The 22,645-nt window shown below is 62.7% G+C and overlaps 2 protein-coding genes across 3 annotated transcripts in view; both read right to left on the bottom strand.

Moving 5' to 3' along the window:
• Positions 1 to 22,645, bottom strand: part of GALNT9 (polypeptide N-acetylgalactosaminyltransferase 9) — a 64,579-nt gene that overhangs the window by 3,627 nt on the left and 38,307 nt on the right. For both annotated transcript variants that reach the window (XM_059408144.1, XM_059408143.1), the window contains exons 5-8: positions 19,967 to 20,084; positions 5,152 to 5,337; positions 2,315 to 2,452; positions 1,299 to 1,394 (exon numbers count right to left, since the gene is read on the bottom strand). In XM_059408144.1, coding sequence (XP_059264127.1) covers positions 1,299 to 1,394; positions 2,315 to 2,452; positions 5,152 to 5,337; positions 19,967 to 20,084 — 538 coding nt within the window. The remainder of the gene's footprint in view (positions 1 to 1,298; positions 1,395 to 2,314; positions 2,453 to 5,151; positions 5,338 to 19,966; positions 20,085 to 22,645) is intronic.
• LOC132023784 (uncharacterized) overlaps positions 21,444 to 22,645 on the bottom strand; it is a 1,611-nt gene continuing 409 nt past the window's right edge. Inside the window, exon 2 of the mRNA XM_059409925.1 lies at positions 21,444 to 22,641. Within this exon, the coding sequence (XP_059265908.1) occupies positions 21,867 to 22,641 (775 nt within the window). The 3' untranslated portion in view covers positions 21,444 to 21,866. The remainder of the gene's footprint in view (positions 22,642 to 22,645) is intronic.

Below are 22,645 nucleotides of genomic sequence, written 5' to 3'. Positions count from 1 at the left end.
TGTGCACGGCGGCTCCCCACCGAAGGCTGGGTGTTCCCACACAAGCCGCCACGCTGCCTCCCACCCTGCATGCCCCGCAGCGGGGACTTGGGCCCCGCAGGAAGGCTGGGGGTCCGCCATCCCCCTGGATCTCTGTGGGGAGCGTGGGAGCAGCGAAGCGCCGCCGACTCCCGAGGCTGCGCGTCTGGCTCTCCTGGGGTGCACGCCCTCAGACCCGGGCGGCCTGCGCGGAGGCCACGTGGGGAGGGTCTGAGGCCCCCCGAGCTGAGGGCCAGCGCGCTCGCCGGCCGGGGGAGCGCAGGTCAGGGCTGCTGGAGCCGAGACTGCACACGTGTGAGCCCTGTGCAGAGGGGTCTCCCAGGGCACGTGGTGTGCGGCATCTCTCCTCGGGCTGCGGGACTCTGGGGGAACCTCCGTCTGCCGGGTCACCTCCTGCGACTGCTTGCTGGTGTGTTCAGTGGACCCGGCGGGACGGGGCCTCTCGTGTGGGCTGCGGCCCTGGAATCGTCCATGGCCTCTGACAAGCCTGGTGGATTTCCTCCCAGAGGCCACGTTTGACTGCGATGGGTGATGGGTGATTCTGTCTTTGTCAATGTGGAAGCCGCCCAGCCGGGGTCCTGGGACGAGGCGCGGGAGGTGGGGGCACACCCTCCGCCCCAGCCTCACAGGCTAAGTGCTCATGCCCGAGATGCACCGCCAGGCGGGCGGTGTGGACGGGGCAGCTCCTCGATGCCCGGGCCTGGCACAGGTCCCCGCGGGTTTCCGCTGGAGGGACGTGCGTGAGTGAGGCTCAGACCCTCAGAGTGCTTGGGGCTGAGCGAAGATCACTTGGGGAAAGCCCTCTGGGGCTTAATTGAAACGACACCAGCGCTCCTTCTGGAGAAGTGCTGTCTTTACCAGCCGGGATTCACGGGGACCAGAGTCCTAATCTGCCCCCTGGGCCATCTGGTTCTCTAGGAGGCCTGGCGTCTGGACGTGGGTGTAGACCTTTCTAAAGCCCCCATCCCCGGGGAGGACCTCAGCGGTAAGAACCAGGGCTGACCCTTCTTCTAGGCAGCGCTTCTGGTTCCGTCCACAGGGTGGCAAACGTGTTCTTCCCACACGACCCACTGTGACCTACACGACAGCCCTGATGGCTTTTCACCCCAGCTGCTGGACTGGACAGAGGCAAGCAATGTGCCGTGCCTGCCTGAGGCCTGCCGGGCCCCAGAAGCCCTGCTCTTAGTCCCCCCGGGGCGGGGCCTGCCCGAGGGTCCCCACGGCACCCCGAGAGCCCACTCACAGCCTGTCGCGCCTACCTGGGAGGACATCCCGTGGCAGGGGTAGAGGATAGCGCGGTCATCGTCTTCCGCTCCCTGGTCCAGGCAGTAGCCGCTGGCTTTGCTGTTTCTCACCTACAGCCAGAAACCGAGGGAGAAACCCCATGGTGGGGGTTCCCCAAGGTCAGGGCAAGGCCACCCCATCCCCATTCAGGGACAGAGGGCCCAGCTGGGCGGCCGGCGCCTCAGGAAGGTGTGCGCTGTAGTCCCGGCCAGCCAGGACTGTCCACCCCGGGACCCCGTTCACTCAGCCTCCCGCTGAGCGCTAGCCCGGGGCCGGCGTGCTCGCATCGGGGCTGGGCTCCCCAGACAGCTGGAGCCCCGAGGGAAGGGAGGCTGCCCCCCCATAGCACAGACCAGGGTGACAATGTGTGTGGGGGGCACAGCACCCTCTTGCCAGCTTCAAAGAGACCTGTGTGTGTAGTCGTGCACGCGAGGGGGGCGTGACGTGCGCATGTCTGTGCGGCTGCTGTCTCCGCGTCCGCGCGTGCGTGCTGTTTGCACTTACACGCACGCACTGTGCCTTCCAAACACAACGGTTCACGTGAGTGTGTCGGTGTGTCTGGTAAAGGAGCACATGCTCATGCGGCAGCCGGTCTGGACGAGGGTGTCTGCACGTCTCTGTGGGCCCAGGCAGGTGGGCTTGTGCACGAGTGAGCTCTATCAGAAACCATGCACACGCAGAGTTTCACGTGAACGTGCACTTGTACACATGTGTACAGACTCTAGTGTATGTATACGGATCCACGTGTGCACGTGTGAACATGTGGGCACACTCATGCGTGGATTTGCGCACACCTATGTGCGAATGCGTGTATGTATCTCTGCATCTACTAGCGTGTGCTTCTGTGTGCACGTACACGGGTGGGTCTGGGCTCATCCTCTGCTAGGCACCAGGTATGCATGGATGTGCCATGCCCATGCCCGCTGCCATCCTATGCCCAGGAACCCTTATGTGGGTGCGGGTCGTGGGGCCCTCCCGGCGGAGGCGGTACCTCTCCGTACGTGAGGGTGTCGTTGTAGGTCCTCATCTCCGGGTACACGTTCTCCAGGTACCACTTGAAGCTGCGGCATTTCAGCCGCTGGCGCAGGGCCAGCCGCTCAGACACGTCCCCGAAGTCCACCCCTGGGTTCTGTGAGCGGAAGTGAGGCAGGAAGGGAGTTGGTGTGGAGAAGTGCCCACGACCCAGGTCTCTGCTCAAGATGGGGGAGCCCCAGGCCCTGAAAGCAGCCCACCCCTCAGGGTGTCATTGGGGTGGCCTCCTGCCTCCTCGCCCCAGGGACCCTTGGAAGTCCGGGCAAGGGTGCTCCGGGTGCTCCGGCGGGGAAGGGCCTGCTTCTCCAGCCTGCTGGCCGTGCCCCAACCCAGACAGATTGTCCCTGGCTGTGGGCTGGCTCGTCCACAACCTGCAGACTCCAAACAAAAGACTTGCCCTTGGCTCACCCCAGGGCAGGGAAGGTGGTGACCTCCAAAGTCTTGGAGCATCCCGCGTGGTTAGACTGTGGTTGTCTACTGGGGTCTGGGTCTGAGAGCCCCGGCTGCAGGGTGATGTATGGGGGGCTTTGGGCCGTGGTGGGCTCTCCGCTTGACTTCTTCAAGGGCTAGAGACTAAGGCCAGCCCTGTGGGAGGCTGGCCATGTGTGCATGGAGAAACAGAGGCTCGGTGGGCGTCCCTGGTTGGCGACATGCTGTACACAGTGTCACACGGCATCACCGTGAGTGGTAAGTGCTGTCTGTCCAACCCCCGGGAGTCTGTATCCCTCACTCAAGAACCCGTAACCCTGAGCACAACAGCTTTGCTGAGTTCTGGGTCCTTCTAGCCCAACACTGAAACTGAGGTGGTCTTGGGGCCCCTGAGGAGGTGGCAGGCACCAAGTCCTTTGCAGGTGTGAGTGGGCTTGAGCAAGCGCCTTCCCCTGGCCAGTAGGCCCGGGGCACCCCTATTAGCCGTGGAAGGTGTGCTGCCCTGGGGGGCCCCCTCCCTCATCTGTGTGGTGGGCGTGGCCACAGAGGAGCCCCTCCCAGCCTCCCCTCGAGTGTCGGGTGAGCCGTGGGTGTGGAGGGCCCCCAGAGGGCCCTGAGAATGTGATGTGGGAGCGCGTCTGCTGGGTTCTGGCTCCGAGCCGGTGGCCCCTCCCCCACATGAGGCCTGCACCCGGGTTCCCTTTTGAGTAGTAATGGGCACATTTCGGAATCAGTCCCCTTGGTGAACAATGAGGCTTTACGAGAGATGGTGAGCCCTCCTGTGTCTGATACACGTGTGCGTGTTTCCATCCAGTCCTCATCGGCCAGAAACTGCCGTGTGAGGGGCCCGTGCGGAAGGAGGTCAGGCTTGAGCAGCCGCTGGTCCCTCCTCAGGGGGACGGTGTGAGCCGGCGGCCCAGCCTGGCACCCTGGCGGCCTCAGCCAAACGCTGGGCACGCCCCGCCGGGGGGTGTGGTGAGCCGGCTTAGGAGGCGCAGAGAGAAAAGCACAGAACAGACATGAGGGCTGTTTCTGTGACTTCTGTACGTGTCTGAGGCTCCGCATGTCGACAGGTGAGCGCACGGGCACAGACGCGCAGGTGTGCGCAGGGTCTGACAAGGTGAGCTCTTACTGGGGCTGACCCAGAAGTCAGTTCCAGCACGGGCGCAGCGGGGTAGCTGGAGCCTGGCACCCGCCCGTCCCCGGGAAGCAGCATGTGCGTGAGGGCTGGTGGCGGAGTGGGTGCGGGGGGGGCACCCCACATAAGGGGCCGCCTCTCAGCACCTGCCCTCATTACTATCATGGGGGCGGGGAGCCCATCTTTTAGGTTCCCAAGAAAAACCAGAATACGGGCTGTCTTTGGGAAATCAGTTGATCACCAAGTAAAGCAAAAGCCCAAACAGCAACCCCTAACTAGGTGTGGCTCGAAACTGCATGGACCAAAACCAAAGGCACAGGGAGCACCCCTGGCGTCTGCGGCAGGTGGGGGGGTCCACCGACGGTGGCCATGCACACCCCAGAATGCGAGTGGGTCACAGAACAAAAGAAGCGAGGACGCAGAGACCGACCCTGAGGACCCGGGGCTCAGCGAAGACGCTGGACACAATAGGGGCGACGCTGTAGGGGTCCGTCTACGGGCCGCGTCCAGAACGGGCACATCCAAAGACAGAGCAGGCTGCTGGCTGCTGAGGCCTGGGAGTGGGCGAACCGGGAGCTAGCCGCTCCTGGCACACAGCCGCTCTTTCTGGGGTGGTCTTTGGAACAAGGTAATGTCCACGGCTGTCCGGCTCGCGCGTGCTCAGTGTTAGGGACCACGCGCTTTGAAAAGGCCCAAGTGGCAGACTTTCTTTCACATGTATTGGCCGCAAAACCCAAGGAGACCCCCGCACCGCGTGCGGGCTGACCGGCGGGCAGCTGGGGCTGCGCGAGGCCCCAGGACCGGCTGCGTGGGGGACACGCTCCCTCGCCCACACATTTGTGGGTGCGTTTCTAGGTGGATGGGGGCAGCACCAAGTGCAGCGAGCTGGGAAGAGCCAACCCTCACTTCCAGCCATCGGCAGTGCCTTGTTCCAGGGCAAACATTCACCAAAAATCGTGGGGCACCTAACGGCTGGGCCCACAGTCCGGGAGCCCTAGACCGGGCCCACTCCCGGCAGGGGCACGGGGGGACCCCAGGCTGCCTGCCATGCGCCTGCTCTCTGGCGGGCTCAGCTGTGCCCAGGCCCCAACTCCTCCAGCTCTCGGAGCCCGCTCTGGGCGCCTTGGCCCCGCCCTCTCTCCCCAGCCCCACCCCCTGCCCTAGGCCCCACCCTCTCTCCCCAGCCCCGCCCCTCTCCCCTCTGCCCCGCCCCCTCCTGCCCAGCGTACTGTCATAGGGATGTTCCAGGCCATGTACACGTGGGACTTGAAGCTGTCCATCCACACCTCGGCTGCCCGCAGGGCGTTGCGCTTGGCATAGTAGTCGATGTCATTGTTGTAGGGCTTCTTGGTGCGCTCGATGTGGGCCACGCGGGAGCAGGGCAGCACCTCCATACTCCCGCCACACTGCCACACCTGTAGGGGGAGACCAGGGCGGCTGGGTGGCCCTCGTCCCTGCTCACAGGCCCCGGGACACGGGTTCCAGAAGGCGCCAGCCTGGGCTTGTTCCAAGGAAGACGGTCCAAGAGGGGCTGTCCAGGGCCTCAGGCTAAGCGCCCCAGAGCCTGGGCACAGGGCTGCCACCCCGCTGGGTTTCCTACCCAATTCCACCCCCACCCCAGCCCCAGGCCTGCTCGGTGCACGGGCCTGGTCCCAGGGGGCTTCCACACCAGCAGCTGCCCCCTGCCAAACAAACCGCAGTCTAGTTTGAAAAGAGCGCGTCAGCCTCGCCACCCACCGCGCTGCAGCACACACCACAGAACCCTGCCTCAAGCACCCTTACAGCTGCTCCCTCGACTACAGAACCCCCTGAAGAGCCTCACCCGTGATGCCCTCGACGCGTGCCCTCGTCTGTCTTGTCTCAGCGCGCTGCCTGGCCTTCCTGATGCCTTTCCAGGCTGCCTCTCCTCACCACAGAGCCCTGTCCTTATTCAGGCATCACAGAGCCCTGTCCTTATTCAGGCACAGCGGACCCCCGCCTCCTCCCTCGCCTGACGTCACCTTCAGGAAGTGGAGGAAGGAGGGGGAACCCCACAGCTGAGGACGGGGGCTCTGATGTCACCCACAGCCGGACCGCGTCACGTCTGGGCAGGTCGGATGCCCTGCATGTCGGGGGCAGGCTCTGGCATCCTCACGGTCTGGGCTCCCAGAGGCAGGAATTCCCAGCACGCAGTCACCACCATCTCTCCCTGCTGGGCTCCCAGCCTGCCCGCACCGCCCCTCTGCAGCCCGTGCAGAGCCCAGGGCACAGCTCCTTCACGATGCTGGTGCAGACCCTGCCCCTGGGACAAGGGCGTGGGCTCAAGTTTGCTTCTTTGTGTTGAGCGAGGGGGTGCGAGGCCGGCCCTGTGTCCTGCTTCCACAGCCTGGTGCCAGGAGGACGTGGAGGGGGCACTTACACTTCTGCTCACATGCCTCCGGCTGGACTGCCAGGACGCTGGGAACACAGGTGCACATGCGGTGAGCCAGGACTCTTCCAGAAGGCCGGCATGGAGGTGCAGGGGCAGTGCCGTGCTTCCCGCACGCTCCTACGGCGGCCGCCGCCTCCCTCCATCTCTGGAGGGACCGCCACGCCCCCGCTGCTGTTCCTGCCGCTGGCCCTGTGCTCCCGGGGCTCCCGGGGCTCTCCAGCCTCACCGCTCTCTCTCCCTCCCCATGGCCCCAGGGCTTGTGCCCCTGCTGTGCCCTCTGGGGGCATGCCCTCCCTTGATTTCTGTGCCAGGCTGCCCACAAGGCTTTGCTCAGATGCCGCCCTTCGTGGCACCCTCTGCACCCTCTGAAGCTGCAGCCCCGCAGGGCTCCTGGCTCCCCTGGTCTGTCCTTCCCACTAATGTGTGAGCTTCAGGACCACCCCACCTGCCACTCTCAGAACACAACTTGTACCACGGCCGGGGCTCAGGGAACGGTTGTTCAATGAACGGTCGGGATGGCTGGACGGGCCTTGCCGCATCTGGCTCCGTGGCTTCAAGCTTTAGTCACGTGAGGACGGCTCATGTGGGCTCTGTGGGGGAGTTCAGGGCCCTTCCGCTCCCCACGACTTTGCTGGGTGAAACTGGCCTCGGAGGGAGGGAAGGGTGCCGTGGCAGGGCGCTGTGTGGCCCCCGAGCCAGGACACCGTGTGCAGGAAGTGAGTAGGCGAGCTCTGGCCGGGGGTTCTGGGCATGACCCCGTGGGCAACTTCTAGGGGGCAGGAGGTCGGGTAGGGTCGGTGGGGGCATTTCTATGTGGAGGTGCGGGGTCCTGGCTCCAGACCCTGACTCAAGCTGCATGTTCCTGTCCCCCCTGTGGCTAGAGGGGACCTGCCAGACCGTTCTGGCCTTTGAGATAAGGCGGGGCTTTTAGGGAGGTTATGGTTTGTGGACGAGAGGTCCAGGGGGTGGCAGCCGTCTTGTGGCCATGAGGCAGCCCACACGAGGCTCGTGGTCTAGACACCAAGGATGGCCAACGGAAAGCTAGAGCCTATCAGCTGTGAGCTCTGTGAGAGTCCTGGATCCCCACCCCGTCCAGCCTCCGCAGGGGGTTTTCTGTCCCTGCGTTCCCGACACAGGAGGCTGGACGAGGACGTGCTGCTGGGAGGTGCCGTGGGGGTTAATGTCATTCTCATTACCGAGGTACTGTGGGGTCATGAGACGGGTCCAAGGTCACACGGCAGCTTCATGGGCGGAGAGGGGACAGGGAGCCGGAACTATTGCGTGACCCCCAAAGCTGCCTCTTCACCCAGAACGGAGGGGCAGAGTCGCAGGGGCTGGATGTGACCGTCACACCCATCTTGCGCCCCAACCACTAATTACCTCAATCAGCTTGCTTAATTGGCACCCAAACAGAAACCGCAAACACGAGGGGAGGACCAGGTGTCAGGGCTGCCACAGCTGCTCGGGGAGGGGATGCCCTCGACACCCCCAGATCAGAGCTCCTCCAACGTCGAGCCCGTGTCTGATGGAGGGTTCCAGAGCTGTCCTCCGCCCTTGCAGGCGAGGACTTTTACTGCTTCAAAGCCCGGAAACTGTGAGGGGTCAGCACAGATGCCGGGTAACGGGGCTCAGATGGGCCCCGCTGCCACCGCCGGGTGGTGTGAGCCCGCAGGGCTGGGACGGAGCCCACGGGGGCCTGGCCGTCGCGGTGCCCGCACATCGGGACACAGGCAACACCTGAAGCGAGGTGCCCTGTCTCCTGCTTGGTTCTCTGTTCTCTCTGCGCCCCTATGATGAAAATGACACTTTCGTGGAGGGCCCCGTTATCTGAAGGCCAGGGCTTCCTGCGCCGGCGCGGAATGGGCAGACGGGCACCGCGGCGTGGCTCTGCCCTGGCCTGTAGGGCGCTGGGAGGAGGCTGTGCCCGCCGTGAGATGTTTTCTGGACCCCGACTTCCTTTAATTTGCGTGCAGCCGCCCCACAGCCAGGAGCACGGCACCCGCTGCTCAGTGATCCTGCACTTCTCAGGGAGCCCTGCCCGTCCTCACCCGCCCTGAGCTGACCCGAGAAGGGACACCTCGGCCCAAGCTCACAGAGCGGGGCGTCTGGAGAGCTGCAGTCGGCCAGCTGGGGACAGGAGCCCCAGACGTTGCTAGCCGTCAGAATCTGTGGGAGGAATTCAGTATCCTGTAGTCCAAGCCTCACCCCTGACCGGCCACTCAGGCACACCCACACTCACACCCACACTCACACGCACACACGTGCACACTCACCCCTCCCGGCCCTTCCTGTGTCTGTCTCAGCCCCAGCGGGAGCAGCCCTCCTGCCCCTCAGAGTGGACACCCAGGAGGCCACCGGGGCCTCTGCATTCTCCGGGCGGCATGGGAGCCCTGGGCCCCGCTCACCGGCCTCCGGGAACAGAGGCCGCCCTACGTAACAGCACAGCGGTGGCGGGGAGGCTGGAGCTAGGGGGTCGGGGCCTCCTTGGAGACTTGTGACTCTCGAGGCCTTCCGAGCTGGCCCTGTGCAGCATCGCTGTGGTCTCAGCAGGGGGCGGGGCAGTAGGGGTCCCGACGCCCCCGCCCCTGACTCACAGTGGCCCCCACAGGCCTCACCACCTCTCCGGGAAGACCTGATTGGAAATGCTGGTCACAGGCAACCAGCTCTGGCCAAACTGAACTCCTAGGGGTACAGTGGGAGGGGGTTCACGGAAGGGGGGTCCAGGGGAAGAGCAGTTGGTGTTGAAGCTGGGTGGGGGGCAGAGCAGCTCCTGGATACTCAGAGCAGCCTGGGCCTGAGAGCAGCACCGTCGGTCAGGCCCCCGGGTCTCCTCCATCAGGATCTGCCCTGGGACCTTGCAGAAAGCAGTGGGAAGGGGTCCAGCCCATGGAGATTGCACTTGGGAGGAGATGCCACACAAAGGCACTGGGGTTTGTAGACCCAGCTGGGCCCGGCACCTTCCCAGCCACTGTGACAGAACGGAAGTCATTGGGCTTCATCCGTGACCTGCCCAAGATCCTCACCTCTTTCTCAGAGGATGTGCAGGTGACACAGAAGGGGCTTTCAGGGACAAAACCCGTCCCTTGCTCTGGGCTGCGCCACCGTGTGTGCAGATACACGCAGCGTCCAAGCCAAGGCTGGGCGGAGTGCGTCTCCGTGCGCTCTGATGTGAGCTCAGGTGGGAAGGACTTTCTGAGCCCTCACTCCCGGCGACACTGAGAGCACGCCATTCACCCTCCTAAGGACACGTCTTTGCCCACGTGCTCCCCCTACTTGTCCATCCGCAACCATTCGTTCACCCAGCCAGCCACCAGCCATCCGTCCACTTCCTGTCCTCCCACGGCCTCCCATCTATCCGTCTACCCATCCGTCCATCCGTCCACCTGTCCGTCCATCCGTCCACCATCTACCCTCCACTTACCACCCCCCCATCCATCTGCCTTGGTCCAAACAACCAGGCCGGAAATCCGGGTACGGTGCACGGCTGTGCATGAAGACGGCACACGAGCAGAGAGGAAAGCAAGCCCTGCCTCCCAGCCCAGACCTCCTGGCCAAAGGCTGGAAGCGGGCAGGAACAAGGCATCCGGCCCCCTAGGACATCTCGCCGGTGCAAAGCCACCAGATGCCCGGCCGCCATCTTCCTTTTGGCCGTGCGGAATCCCCCCCCCCCAACAAACAAACACGGCCTCATACTCAGGAGGAAACTGCTTGTATGATTTCTGCAGATTTTGCATCTGAATCTAATTTCAAAAATCTATACTCTGCTCGATGTCCTTACAGTGTGGGCCCAACCCAGCCACGGGCCGACGCCTGCCCTCGTCACCAGGACCCTCACTCTGTAGGAGCAGTCCAGCTTCAGGGCCGGATGGACAAGTCTCACCTCCCAGGGCCTAGCTGGGCTCAATCCATCCATTTTTTATAAGAAAACGTCTCTCTCGGGGATGATCTGTGTATACGCATACATGCCCCGACACAGGTGCTCCCGAGTCCCGTTCCCGGCGCCAGACCCCAGAAGCTTCTGAGCGGGGCCTTCATTCCAAGCTCCCACTGTTTCCCTGAACGTGTCAAACACCCCAAACAAACGAGAAGTTAAAAAAAAAAAAAAAAGATTGCCTTACTTCCAAATGAGTGGCTCTTAAAGTGGGACCCCCAGGCTGGTGGGGGCAGCCTTGCCCGGGGTGCCCTGGAGATGGGGGTGGTCGCCGCTGCAAATCTCCGAATCGGAAACTCTGGGGTGGGCCTGGGCCGGTGGGCTGCGTTTTAACAAGGCCTCCGGGGGATTCTGATGTTCCTGGAGTTTGGGGGCAGCTGCGCTAAGGGCCTCCCTCCCCTCCGCCTGGCCTCTGGGTACCCTGGGCGTTGGGCACGGTCCTCTGTTCCATGGACAGTTTCTAGGATGGGGCTGCGTGTCCTTGCACGTTCGTCCTCCAGCAGGGGTGAGGCCGTGCCTCCTGGGTCGTGCCCCGGCACCGGCGCAAGTCTGAGCCCCCCGTAGCTGGATGAAACAACGGAGGAGGTAGGAAGAGCCCCACGGACGTGGAGCTCTTCCCTGCCGCCCCCAAACACGCGGAAACGGTAGCTATGTCATTTAAAAGCTAAAAGCACACATGGCTCCCCGCCCCGCGGAAGGAGCAGACACAGGCCGGCGAGCGGGGGCTGGAGCTGTGGGGCGCGGGCACCTGAGCCTCACGGACGGCCGGGGACGGAGTGCGGGGCCCTGCGTGAGGCCTGGGGCGGGGCTGGGCGCCCGACCGTGACCAGAAGCTGCTCCCCGGTGGCAGCCAGACCCGGTGGGACAGGAGGAAGCAGAGGCGCACGGCCCCGGGAACCAGGAGACGCGTGTGACAGCCGGCCGCGGGTCTGGGGGTGAGAGCCAAGCCCCTTGGCTTCGCACCGGGGCCTGCGGGCCCGGCACCAGTAATCCGAGACGTCCACGCAGGGACAGGCAAACACGAAGGTACGATGCCCGTGAGCGCCGGGATCTCAGACGTGCCGAACGCACAAGGAAAGCCCAAACCCAGAGGAGTCAGCCCCCAACCCCAGATGGGGTTCACGGAGGAGAGGGAACCAGCGGAGCGGGACGTGCGCAGACCGTGAGGCCTTCCAGAGAGGACAGAGGTGGGGAACCAGCCACGGGGAGAGGAGAGCACGAGTCAAAACCCACAGTCTACGAGCGGCCGCAGGTCACCAACAGGAACACACGTGCCGCACACATGAAACACACCCTCAGCACAACGGAAACAGGGGCCCGCACAGTCGTCTGGACAGGGCTGAAGAGAGCACTTGTTCACTGGACATGGGGCTGAGGCGATCACCCAGGACGCAGGGCCCAACAGGGTAGGGTCGGCCCCCCCAGCTATGCGACTGGACCCCCGGGCCATGAGGTCACGTGCCAGGAACCCCGGCATTCTCCGTATTTGCGAAAAGACATCAGCCGTGGTCCACGGCGTCTACCGGGACCCGAGGAGAACACGGGGCAAGGAATGCACGGCGCGAGGGGGTCAGGGACCCAGACGGTCCCCTGGCCACTCCTGCGGGCGTGCTGACTGCACAGACAGAGCAGGAGAGGCTCCGTGTTTCTAACGTCCCTGTGAAAGAGAACACAAGATCAGAGCCACGGAAACTCTATGGCGATGACAGGGAAGGACATACTCGCCGGTACCGCCTGACCCGCGACGCGGGAGCGAGGGGACAGGTGTGCGTGCCCCGATGGCACGGGGTTGTGCAAAGGTGGCCCTGCCCGGCGGCGGGGAAGGGTGGCATGTTTGATGAGTGCGGTGAGAAGCCCGGGGCTGCTACTTTCAAACAACAGAAGGAAAGATCACAGCCTTGCCCGGACAGAACATCCATCCTACGGGGATTCAAGCCTTTACTGTGCAGGAGGGACTGCAGGTGTCAGAGGTGCGGGTGCGGCCGGGCTGCTCAGACAGGCCTCTCCGAGAGGGACGGGGAAGACGCTGAGGACGGGGGACACGCGTGCCGACAGGGTCTCTGTCTGCGAGAGGCCAGCGGCACAAGGGGCGGACGGGACAGCCCCTGCATCACCCCGTACGGGGCCAGTCTCCCTAAAATCAACGGGAAACAAGGAACGCCGTCAGAACCCACTGGCCAAGGAAGAAACAGACGGTCAACACACGTACGAAAAAGGTCCGTGCTCACTAGCAAGTGAAAATACAAATTAAGCCAACAAAGACGTTTCCTTTGTGCCTGCCATCTTGGCGGGAAAAAGTAACAGTATTTACTTCATTAGAGCCGTGTCCTATTCAGGCCTGGAGACTCTCTCCCTCACGCGCCGTGGCTGAGAAGATGTGTACAGAGACGGACACACAGACACAGGGCAGTGGGGACAGGTCGGGGATTTGGGAAGAGCTATCAAATGCCCTGAAAACGGGCATTCCGTCCGGCAGCGATCCTGTCTCCAGATGTCCATCCTGGGGGAGCGGCTGAGCCGTGAAGCGGACACCGGGCACTGACTTCTGTGCGGCGCAAGGTAGCAGAGCCCACGGACGGTCTGGAACGCGCGCGGGAAGCCCAGGAGCCCTGGGCAGTGAGCCCGGCGCTGTCACAGGCCTGCGACTATGACAGCATCGGGGGGCAGCCTTCCCGCGTGTGCGCGCACATCCGCAGGCGACGCTCTCATAGGCAAACCGTCTCTGAAAGGACACCGCCTCTGGGCGCCGGCAGGAACTACCGTGACTTTCCTTCGGTCCTGGTTTGCTTACTTCAGGGTTTTTCTAACAAGAGCTGGTTTTCGGAAGGAGGGGGAACCTGTGCTCAGAAGTGCACCGTGTGTCATCACTGTTACAGTCGCTGTGAGCCTCGTTCAGGTGCTGTGAGCTTCCGTTTCACCAAATCCCTGGCAGCCCTGGAGGGCGGTCCTGCCACACCTGCCCGTGACAGACGGAGAAGCTCAGAGAGAGGGCGGCTGGCTGGCCGGCAGAGGGCTCTCTGGAGGGTTTTCCCACCGAGACGTCCAAGTGGACGGAGGTGCTCCCCTGGCCCCGAGGTCTGACCCTCTGCTCAGCGGGACCTGGCAGGCAGCAGGGAGTGGACCGTGGACCGTGTCCCGTGGGCTGTGGGGAGCAGGAAGGCACCCTCGCTGTGCTAGGCAGACCCACCTCTTGCAACTAGAGCAAGCCCTTCCTGAAAGCCGCTAGAGCAGGACTTCACTGTTGGCTCCCCACACTCCCCTGTGCTCGCTGCCCACGGAGGAGTATCCAAGACTGGCCCCAAGCGCTCCCTGCACCCCTCTGACGTCCGGCGGCAGTGTGGTCACACATCCCCTGAGCCCTCCTGGAGTGACCGCAAGGCTCCGCCGCTCTGGCGAGACAGGAGCATATCTAACTCCCCTCTGGGATGACAAGGAAAGGCCTGCCACCCAGCCCCCAGGGGTTTGACACCCACGTCCCACTGAAAAGGCCGGGTCTGAAGGTGCGGTGACGCGCCCAGCACTGTGAAGGCTTTCCCGTAACACCACGGAGAAGCAGCGAGTCCAAGAGTCTCCAAATAGGCGACGATTTCCAGCTTGCCTTCTGCCATGGCTCTCCCAGCTGGGGCACACACTGCTTGGCTTTGGCTTGAACTTTATTAGCCTAACGGAGGCTATGGGTTCATGTCCCCTAATGGCCTCGTGGACTCTCGCATTAGGAGGAACTGCTGGCATTTCCACAGTCACAGAAGGGGAGCGTGGCCCTAGGACCACAGAATTACTCCTCTGGGTGGGCCACCTTGCCAAGGACGGGCCAGAAACAGCGTGGCTGCGAGGTGCATCTGCTCCAGAAGGCAGGAGGAAGACCACGGGGTCATGGGGCTGCCTGCGGTCTCTGCCACGAGGGCCACATGCCTGCCAGGCACGCTCCTGCCTCGGGGCCTTTGCACATGCCGCCCTCCGTTGGGAATGCCTTCCCCTCAGCTGCCTGGCTTGCTTCCTCTCCCCTTCACACCTGCTCAGATGTGGCGTTCCTGCCCGGACTATCCCACGTAAACCGACAACTGGCCGTCCCTCCCCTGCCCGTGTCTTTCCACAGATGCCACAGATAGCATGCCTTGCGCTGGATACACAGGCCTCGGGTCAGCAGAGACCCTGCGGAATCCTTAGCACCTGGGACTGTCTGGGAGACACCATAAGAAATTGTTCCACAAAAGGACAGCTCGCTTTCCCTCGACGTGTCCCCACCCCGGGCTCTGGCGTCCAGCAGGTCGCAGAGAGGCCCTCTCCCTCCCAGGCGATTCCTCTGCTCATTCCCAAGGGCATGGGACCCGGACTTACGGGGTCACCCGCAGCAGCCAATAGGCAGCGAATGAGACAGGCGCAGGCCTGGCCTTCCCGGACCTAGTCCTAGTCCAGCGGGGTGGGCAGGGGGAGGTGTCAGCGAGGGGCCACGGACAGAGCTGTGTCACGGGAGGAACATGCTGTGGGGCCGAGAGCTGGGTCTGGAAGCAGCAAGGCTGGAAGGGAACCCTCCAGAGAGGGGCCAGCCGGGCCTGGCTGCGGGAGCGGAGGCCGGAGGCCGGGCGGCTGACTGTGCGCCGCGGTGGGCGGGGGTTGGGGGAGCCTGTGGATCCCGTTTGGGCTTTGTTCTCAGGGCGTGGGGAGCCCTGGGGCTCTGAGGGCTTGTGTAGGGAGCAGATAAGGGGGACGGGGTGAGGCTTTCAGAGATAACCCCCCCCCCCCCCGCTCCCAGCCGTCAGCATCTCATGGGGACAGCGGCAGGTTCCTGCTCTGGGGACACAGAGGGAGTGTGCTGGTCACCCTGCCCTCGCCCCTCTGTGCCCGTCTTAGGCCCATGGAGGGCGGGTTTTGGGGCAGACCTTGCTCTAAACCTGGGGCCCCAGGCTGGTGGCGGGTGCAGGTGAACCACTGTCCCGACCCCACCAGCAGCCAGTGGCGTCCACCGCGTCCCGACTGTGGAGGTGCTGGGGCGGGCGTGACTCGGGACCCCTGCGGCAGGCCTGTCTGCACCTGGGTCCTCCCCACTGGCCTGCGTCATATGTATGTGATTTACCTCATTAATTATATAATCTATATATACTCTATATAATCTACCTCGTCCGGCTGGGATGTTCCTGTTACCCGGGAAGCTACCTTGAACCCCGCAACAACAGAAGTAAAAAGGAACACGTATGAACGCACCCGTCCACGCGGTTTGTACGTGAAAAACTGCGTAACACACGTGAAGCTGTGCTGTGTGAGCACACCCTCGTCTAGCATCTACGCTGGCATCTGCTCGTGCGTCTACACTGTACTCGTATCCATATCTGCTCCGCATCCACGCCACGTCACCTCCCTCTGCGAACCGGCCCAAGGCCCCCCGGCAGTGGCTGCCCCAGAGCCCTCCCCACACCCGGCAGGACCTGCACAGCCCTGAGTCCAGAGTCCACCATGCAAAGTGGACACCGAGGTGGGGGACGTTCCGGTCCCACCCATGGTCACAGCACCGGGGCCCGAGCACAGCTGGGTACTGGGGTCTCCTCATGCTGACACTCCTCTTCAAAGGTCCCAGAGGGCTCCTGTCCATGCTAACACCGCCTCCCCTGCCCCGTCGGCCACGCAGGTGAGAGCCGCCCTTCCCCACCTCCCAACACCAACACCAGCAGCGGCTGCTGGCTGTCACCTGCGGGCCGGGGGTGCTCTGCCTTTCTCTGTCACCCACGTGTTTGCCACGCATCAACCCCACTTCTGGACGTCACAGTGCAGACACCCCCTCCCTGCGGTCGCCTCTGCTGGGCGCCCCCTTCCCAGCAGGGCGTCCCTGTGCCACGGTTCCCCAACACGCCGCACTCCGCCTGTCCTCCGGGAGAGCCTCCCTCATGGGACGCAGCTCCTCCCCGTTTCCTGACCTGCCGGATTCTCAGGGACAACGTGCTGTCACGGTGACATCCAGGGACAGCTCCTCCCCGCCCTCCTGCCGGGCTCCGCTCAGCTCAGTCGGGCTCCCAGGGGTCACTGGTTCCTGGCATCGTGGACCCCTGGTCTTGGGAGAACCACATCACACCGGTGTGGGGAGCTCAGCCTGCCCTCCCCGCTTCCTCTGGGGATGGGTTTGTCCAAGCCCCGGCCCCTGTGTGACCTCACGCCTGGACCTCTCCGCTCTGTTTCTCCCTCCCTGTCCTGTCCCCCAGGCCAGCTTCTGCCCGAACCTGCAGGCCCCTCGGAAGCCACAGCCCTTGCCGGTCCTCCTCCCACCGCAGGCTGACATTCCCTGCCTGGCCCGCTGGGCTGGCTTGACCCCCCTCTACCCCCGGGGAGGGCCCTGGAGGGGGCTCTGCTCTGAGCAGGGGGGATCCTCAGGGTCGCACAGACCCTCCTGCCCTCAACCCAGCTGGGCTTGCCTTGGAAGGAGAGAGGGGAGCAGAACGTTCTAGGAGCGTCCCGCGGCCCTGCAACCCTAGCTGGATGGGGCCTCCCCAGCGCTGTCCCCCGCCCCACCGCTCCCTGGGCTCCCACTCCCCCTACCCAGCCGTAGCCGCAGGGGACAGCCGCAGCCCGGCTCCCTGGCCCCCTTGGAGTCTGCCGCGCGTGCCGACGGCTCCTAGGACCCCCTGTGTGTGCGCGCAGACCCGCGGCGGCCTCCCCGGGGCTCCCAGCCCGGAGCACGGCCCACACTGAGCTCGCTCCCCACGCGAGGATGGGGATCGTTAGTGAAGGATCCGTGTTCGATGACCAGCACAGTTGAGAAAAGTCAGCGTACGAAAAAACCTGCCGGCGTAGCCTCCTGCTTCCGTTTCTAACAGGCATGATTGAAGGTTGACTCTAAATTTTCTATTTAAAATTAGTCTGTGTCAGAGAATTAAAGAGAATGGCAAACATTTCTGAAATGCTTCGGAGAATCTGAGGTGTGGTAGACGTTCCAGGGATCAGATACGCTAGAACTTTCCAAGCACCTGGGGTGAGGGGATTTCTGCTGTGATATCAGACCTTCCAAGGGCTCCAGCAGGAGAGTAAACAGATTATATCTGTAAGTGTCATTTTAAAAGATCCAAGGGAATTTAATTAACTCAAGGCAGAAATGGAACTGATTGTTGTTTAACGGCATTTAATCTGTTCAACCCGAGTTAATCAAACATTAATCAGAGGGAAAGGGGAGGTGAGTGTTCTTACCGGATTAGATTTATAACTGTAATCATCGGGGTCCCGAGGTTTAACTTAAGAGCTTAGAGCAAATAGGTTTAGAGACGTGTGACTGCTACAGACTGTGTGGCAAGTTTTCAAGCCCAGCCTTCCTCTCCGCGAGTCAAGACTCCAGAAGCAAAGACAAACAACGCCCCCCAGAAGCCCAAACCAGCCGGAGTGCAGCCCCCCGAGCCCCAGCCAGGCCCCCCACCCTGGCTCTGCTCCTGGGCATTTGCGGGGTGCCGGCGCCCTGCCCCCCACCGGGTGTACCCCTCCGGGGTGGAGCCCAGGGGTCGGCGTTTTAAGGAAGCCTCTGGAGGCTGGAGGTGCAGCCCGGGCCCCCGCCCCTGCCCACTGACAGCCGTCCGGTCGTCTGGTCCCCGAGTCAGAGTCGCAGACCCTCGAGGGCCTCCTGTCCCGGCTGGGCCCCAAGTGAAGTTTAGAGAATCGCGGCCGCCGGGCTGTGGCTTCACGGCGCCAAGCACAGCAGGCCCCGAGGTGGACACTGTGGCCCCTGAGAGGGGATCCGGATCCCAAGCCCCACAAGCAGAGCCACTCCACAGTCCAGACCCGTGACCGAGTTAACCAGCAGCGCCGAGGAAGGGGTCTGCGCCCTGGGGGAGAGCGGTGGGGTGGGAAGTGGGGGGCAGCGGGGGGTGGAGGCTGGTCACTGAGGGCCCAGCCCGTCCCCAGAAGCCGCGCTGGTTTTCAGGAGTGACGGCCTGGGCGCTGCAGGTCCCACGACTGTGGAAAGCCGGCCACCCGGCCTCACCGGGGACACCAGCCTTCGAGCGCGCTGTGCACTCCAAATTAAAACCTGATTCATTACTTTTCAGACTGAAACGCAGCACTGAACCGTTTTTTTCTTGAAGCAGAGGAGAGTCAGAGCCCATGTCAGGCCCCATGGTGGGGAGGGACCCGGCCTCTGCAGGCACCGGGCTCCGGGGACAGCCGGTGTCTCCATCGCCACAGGGACCTCTCCACCTGCCCAGCTGCTCAGGCCAACTACTAGCAAGGCAGCTCTGACCGCCCTGAGCGCCCACCCCACCCCCAAGCAAACCCGGGGGGCGCTTCCTCAAGAATGCACCAGACCATGCAGGATCTCACCTCCCCGGTCCTCACCACCTCACCTCTCTGCATCGCTCCAGAAGCCCTCATTCCCTCCACCCTGGAGTCCCAGGGGCCAGAGGAGCCCAGAAACACGGAAGCCAAGCCTGTCTCAGAGCCACCAATGCCTCCTGGCTTCCTCAGAGCAGAAGCTGACTCTCCCCTCCTCCGCCCTTCCCCTCAGCTCCAGCTGTGCATGTGTGTTTGCTTCCTGAGCGCGTCAGCATGCTCCTGCCCCAGGGCCTTTGCCCCGGCCATTCTATCTGCCAGAAACACCCTTCCCTTCCCCTGATCATCCAAGCTCCCTCGTGGCACCTGGAGGTCTCTCTATAAATGTCCCTTCTTGGGGGGAGGCTTCCCTGACTGCCACCTCTAAAATTGCCGCCACCTCTGCACTCCTGCCCCTCGCTGCCTCCTTTCTCCGTTTGGTGCTTCTCGCTAAATGACACACTTTCTCTTCTCACCTCCTCGCTGGAAGGTGAGCTGCAGGGCAACAGGATCTACGCCATCTGTCCCCTCCGTAGCTGGAGGCGGGCGCACAGCCGGTGCTCACAGAGCTGGTGAGGCTCAGCTCCCTGCAGGCACCGTGAGCTCCGGGGAGGAGGGTCTCGCCCAGCGCCGGCAGGGAGCTGGCTCTCTGAGCGCTTCCGATCTCCAAAGCCGCCTGCTCAGATCTGTCAAGTGCTGGTTCTGAGGGCTGTCCGGGCCGCTGCCCCTGAAGGGGACCTGTGTTCCCGCCACCGACATTCCCAAAGGCCTGAGCGACAAAGTGCCCTCCCTGGGGGCTAGGTTGGACCTCAGCTTCGGGCACCCACCCAAGAGAGAAGAGCTCTGCCACCCCAGAGACCCTGATTTGCAACCAAGATTCTTCCAGAACTTTCTATTAGTTCTCCAAGTTGCCAGGTGAGGAAGTTTGAAACCAGGAGGGGCCCCTGGGGTGCCGGGAAGAGGGTGGAGGGGTGGGGGCCAGGGCCCATAGATCTCGGCTGGTGGCCTCCCTCGGAGGTGCCCCTGGCCATGCAGCCCCATGCTCTCCCCCGTGGGGCTCCAGGGGCCCAGTCCTGCCTGGGGCCTTTGCACGAGCTGCCTCTAGTGCCCATGACCCACACTGGCACCCCTGCCTTCCACGTCCAGCTGAGATGAACCCAGACCCTGTGCACGGCAGGGGGGACAGCTCGAGGGCCGTGGTCCCACGGCGGACACTCGGTTCCCTGAGCCGAAGGAGCAGCTTGGAATGTTTCCAACCTCCCCGCAGCGCCGTGAGTGCCCGAGAGCGAGTGGCGTTTGCAGTGGAGCAAACACAGCACGGTGTCCCACGCAGTGTGGCTCCTCACGCCGACTCCACAGGCTGCCCCTAACCGGTCTGCACACCTGTTCCCCGGACAGGTCGGGGGCCCCGTGCGGCACCACTTACCCTCATGCCCAGCTCGATGTTCTCGCCGCCGTACACCTCCATGCCCGGGTCCAGCAGCCCGATGTCCGCGAAGTACTCCCGGTCCACCACGAACGAGCAGCCGATCATGGCGGGGGTCCTGGCGGGGGTAGAGACCGCTGTGAGCAGTGACAGGCATGCGGCCCCGAGCCCCAATCTGCTGCGGTGCTGGACATGGAACAGGCCAGCAGCTGGACAGCCCGGGACTCAGGATAGTGGCTTCTCACTTCCCAGACCCAGGCGGGCCCCCCTTGGGGTCATGCTTGTCCCCTTCAGAGCCCAGGAACGCTCCCAGCACAGGCCAAGTCCGAAGGCTAAGTGAAGAGCATCAGTGGACGATGAAAACCAGCACTCGACTCGGGCAAGGTAGCGTAGGGGATTTTACAGACACTAGTTTACTGAGCGAGTTGTTTGACTGTCCTGAACATCATTTCCCAAGCCCGAGTCATCTGCTTTCCTCCTTCATTATTTTGTCCGTTCTCTATGCCAGAACTCAGGGCAGCACTGGGCCGTGGCATAGGTTGTGCACTGCTCCGTGCTAAGGAACCTCACTGATATCAGGCTCTTTCTGAATGACACACCTTGAAGTTGTAGAATGCACAACCCGTGCAGCTGTAGACCACAGACTGCCATCTGTTCTATTATTTCTATAATTATCCACACCCACACATTTAAAAACTGTCAATCTTGCCTCGTCTGCAGAAATTCTATCTGTGGAATCAAGCATCTCTGTGCTACTTACATTCTCTCTAGTATGCCTCACAAATCTACCGGGGTTATGGGTCCCGAGGAAGTGGTCTTACAGAGCACCGTGAGTAGAGCGGGCACGGTGAGCCAGCATCACCGGGTCTGCTATCACGCAGTCATTCGCTCTTCATTCAATCACTAACGGAGGGAACAGTGAGCAAGTCCCAGGCAGTAAGGATAAAAAGAGAGTGCACAGTCTAGATGGCGCAAGGAAGCAGGACCTCTAGGCTTTGATGAAAGGTTTTTGCCTCAAAACACAGACGAGGCCCATCAGCTTGTAGGCTGAGGGGCTGGTGTCTTCCAGGCCCTGTCAGGAGGCAGCAAAGGCCTTCCGGTGTCTGCAAAGGCCCTGGGGCCGCTCCAGAGCCAAGCTGCTCCCTCCTCTTGCTGCTGCTCCTGCAGAGACGTCCCTCCTCACTAAAAACAACAGGGAAGCAGGGTCTCCATCACAACTCAGAGAAGCTTTTCTGCTCAGCGAGTGGCAAGTCGGAAGTAAACGCCCATCAGTTTAACAGAGGTCAGTTAACAGAGGTGTTAAAAAACAATTATCCTTTTATTTGTGCGAGGAGTCGATTTGCTTTGTCACTAGATTTTGGTCACAAATCTAACGGTAACGAAATTTTAATGCTGCTTTTGACTTTTATTTTTTTTAATTTTATATATATATATACTTTTTAAGACTTTATTTATTTATTTTACAGAGCGAGGGAGACCACAAGTAGACAGAGAGGCAGGCAGAGGTGGGGGGAGCAGGCTCCCCGCTGAGCAGGGAGCCCGATGCGGGGCTCGATCCCAGGACCCTGGGATCATGACCTGAGCCGAAGGCAGAGGATTAACCCACTGAGCCACCCAGGCGCCCCCACTGCTTTTGACTTAATAGCAAGGGTTTGCCGGGTGAAGTTACAATGCACCGACGCATCACAGACACTTGTCTCGTTTTCTTCAGGGCAGCGAAAATCTCCGTATGGGCTCTAGTGAATTAGAGTGCCAGATTCCCTGCCGAGTCTGTCGTAGCTGGTAATGATTTTTTTATTATTGCTCAGAATTCCAAAATAAACAGAAAATAAACGCACGAGGTGACGGGAGTGGAACCAGCGGCTGCGGAGTTTGCCGGCGTGAGGAGATCGTGCGGTGATCACAGAACACAGCAAGCCTCGGGCTGCTTTGGCTGAGGGGCTTCTGGGTCCCGGAGGAGATGTCGTCCGGGGGCACCCTTACCTTGGGCTGTCGTGTGACACGCACGGCCCACAGCTGGGGCCCCACTGAGGCTCCTGCCTCGTAACAGACACACAGACATGCACAGACGTGCAGATGCACGCTCCCAAGCCACAGGACTCCGGAGCCCTATGCGGGGGTGCTGATGGAACGAAGACCCCCCAACGTGCCCTTTGGCCTCCGGGAGACCAACAGGGGTCGGGGTGAGCCCGCTCAGGCATCGAGAGGCCACATGCTCAGCGAGCGAGCACGGGGACGGCACCCAGGGTAACGCACGCATGCGGGCACACGGAGCACGAGGGCCCCGCCTGCGCGCGTTCCATGCGGGTGTGTGCAGGAACCGGTGTGCACGGGACCGGCCCTCTCGGGAAAGTCTGAAGCAACCGCTGCAAGGCCAGAAGCACCCCATGTGCCGCGAGAGGTGTCGAGAGCAGGGGGGGCCCGGGGGGCTCTGAGCCCGTGGGCCGTGTGGCCTTCCCGGCGCTTGGCTCCTTCGCCCACACCCCGCGGGCCGGACGCCGCCTCCCTCCAGCCGCCCCGCCCGCCAACACCGACTGTAGAAGGTGTCTGGAGCCTGGGAGCCTCGGCGAGGACTGCTGTCGCCCACCCCACCATGGGCGTCTGTCTTGGGCACTAAGCTGGCGTGGTCTGCGGAAAGCGGCAGCACGGAGGAGGTCAGCTTGGAGGCCGTCCGCCTGG

This window comes from Mustela nigripes, chromosome 8 (genome assembly GCF_022355385.1).
Source record: "Mustela nigripes isolate SB6536 chromosome 8, MUSNIG.SB6536, whole genome shotgun sequence".
Classification (NCBI taxonomy): Eukaryota; Metazoa; Chordata; class Mammalia; order Carnivora; family Mustelidae; genus Mustela; species Mustela nigripes.
The sequence above is the reverse complement of the archived record's forward strand: the minus strand, read 5'-3'. Positions and strand labels throughout refer to the sequence as shown.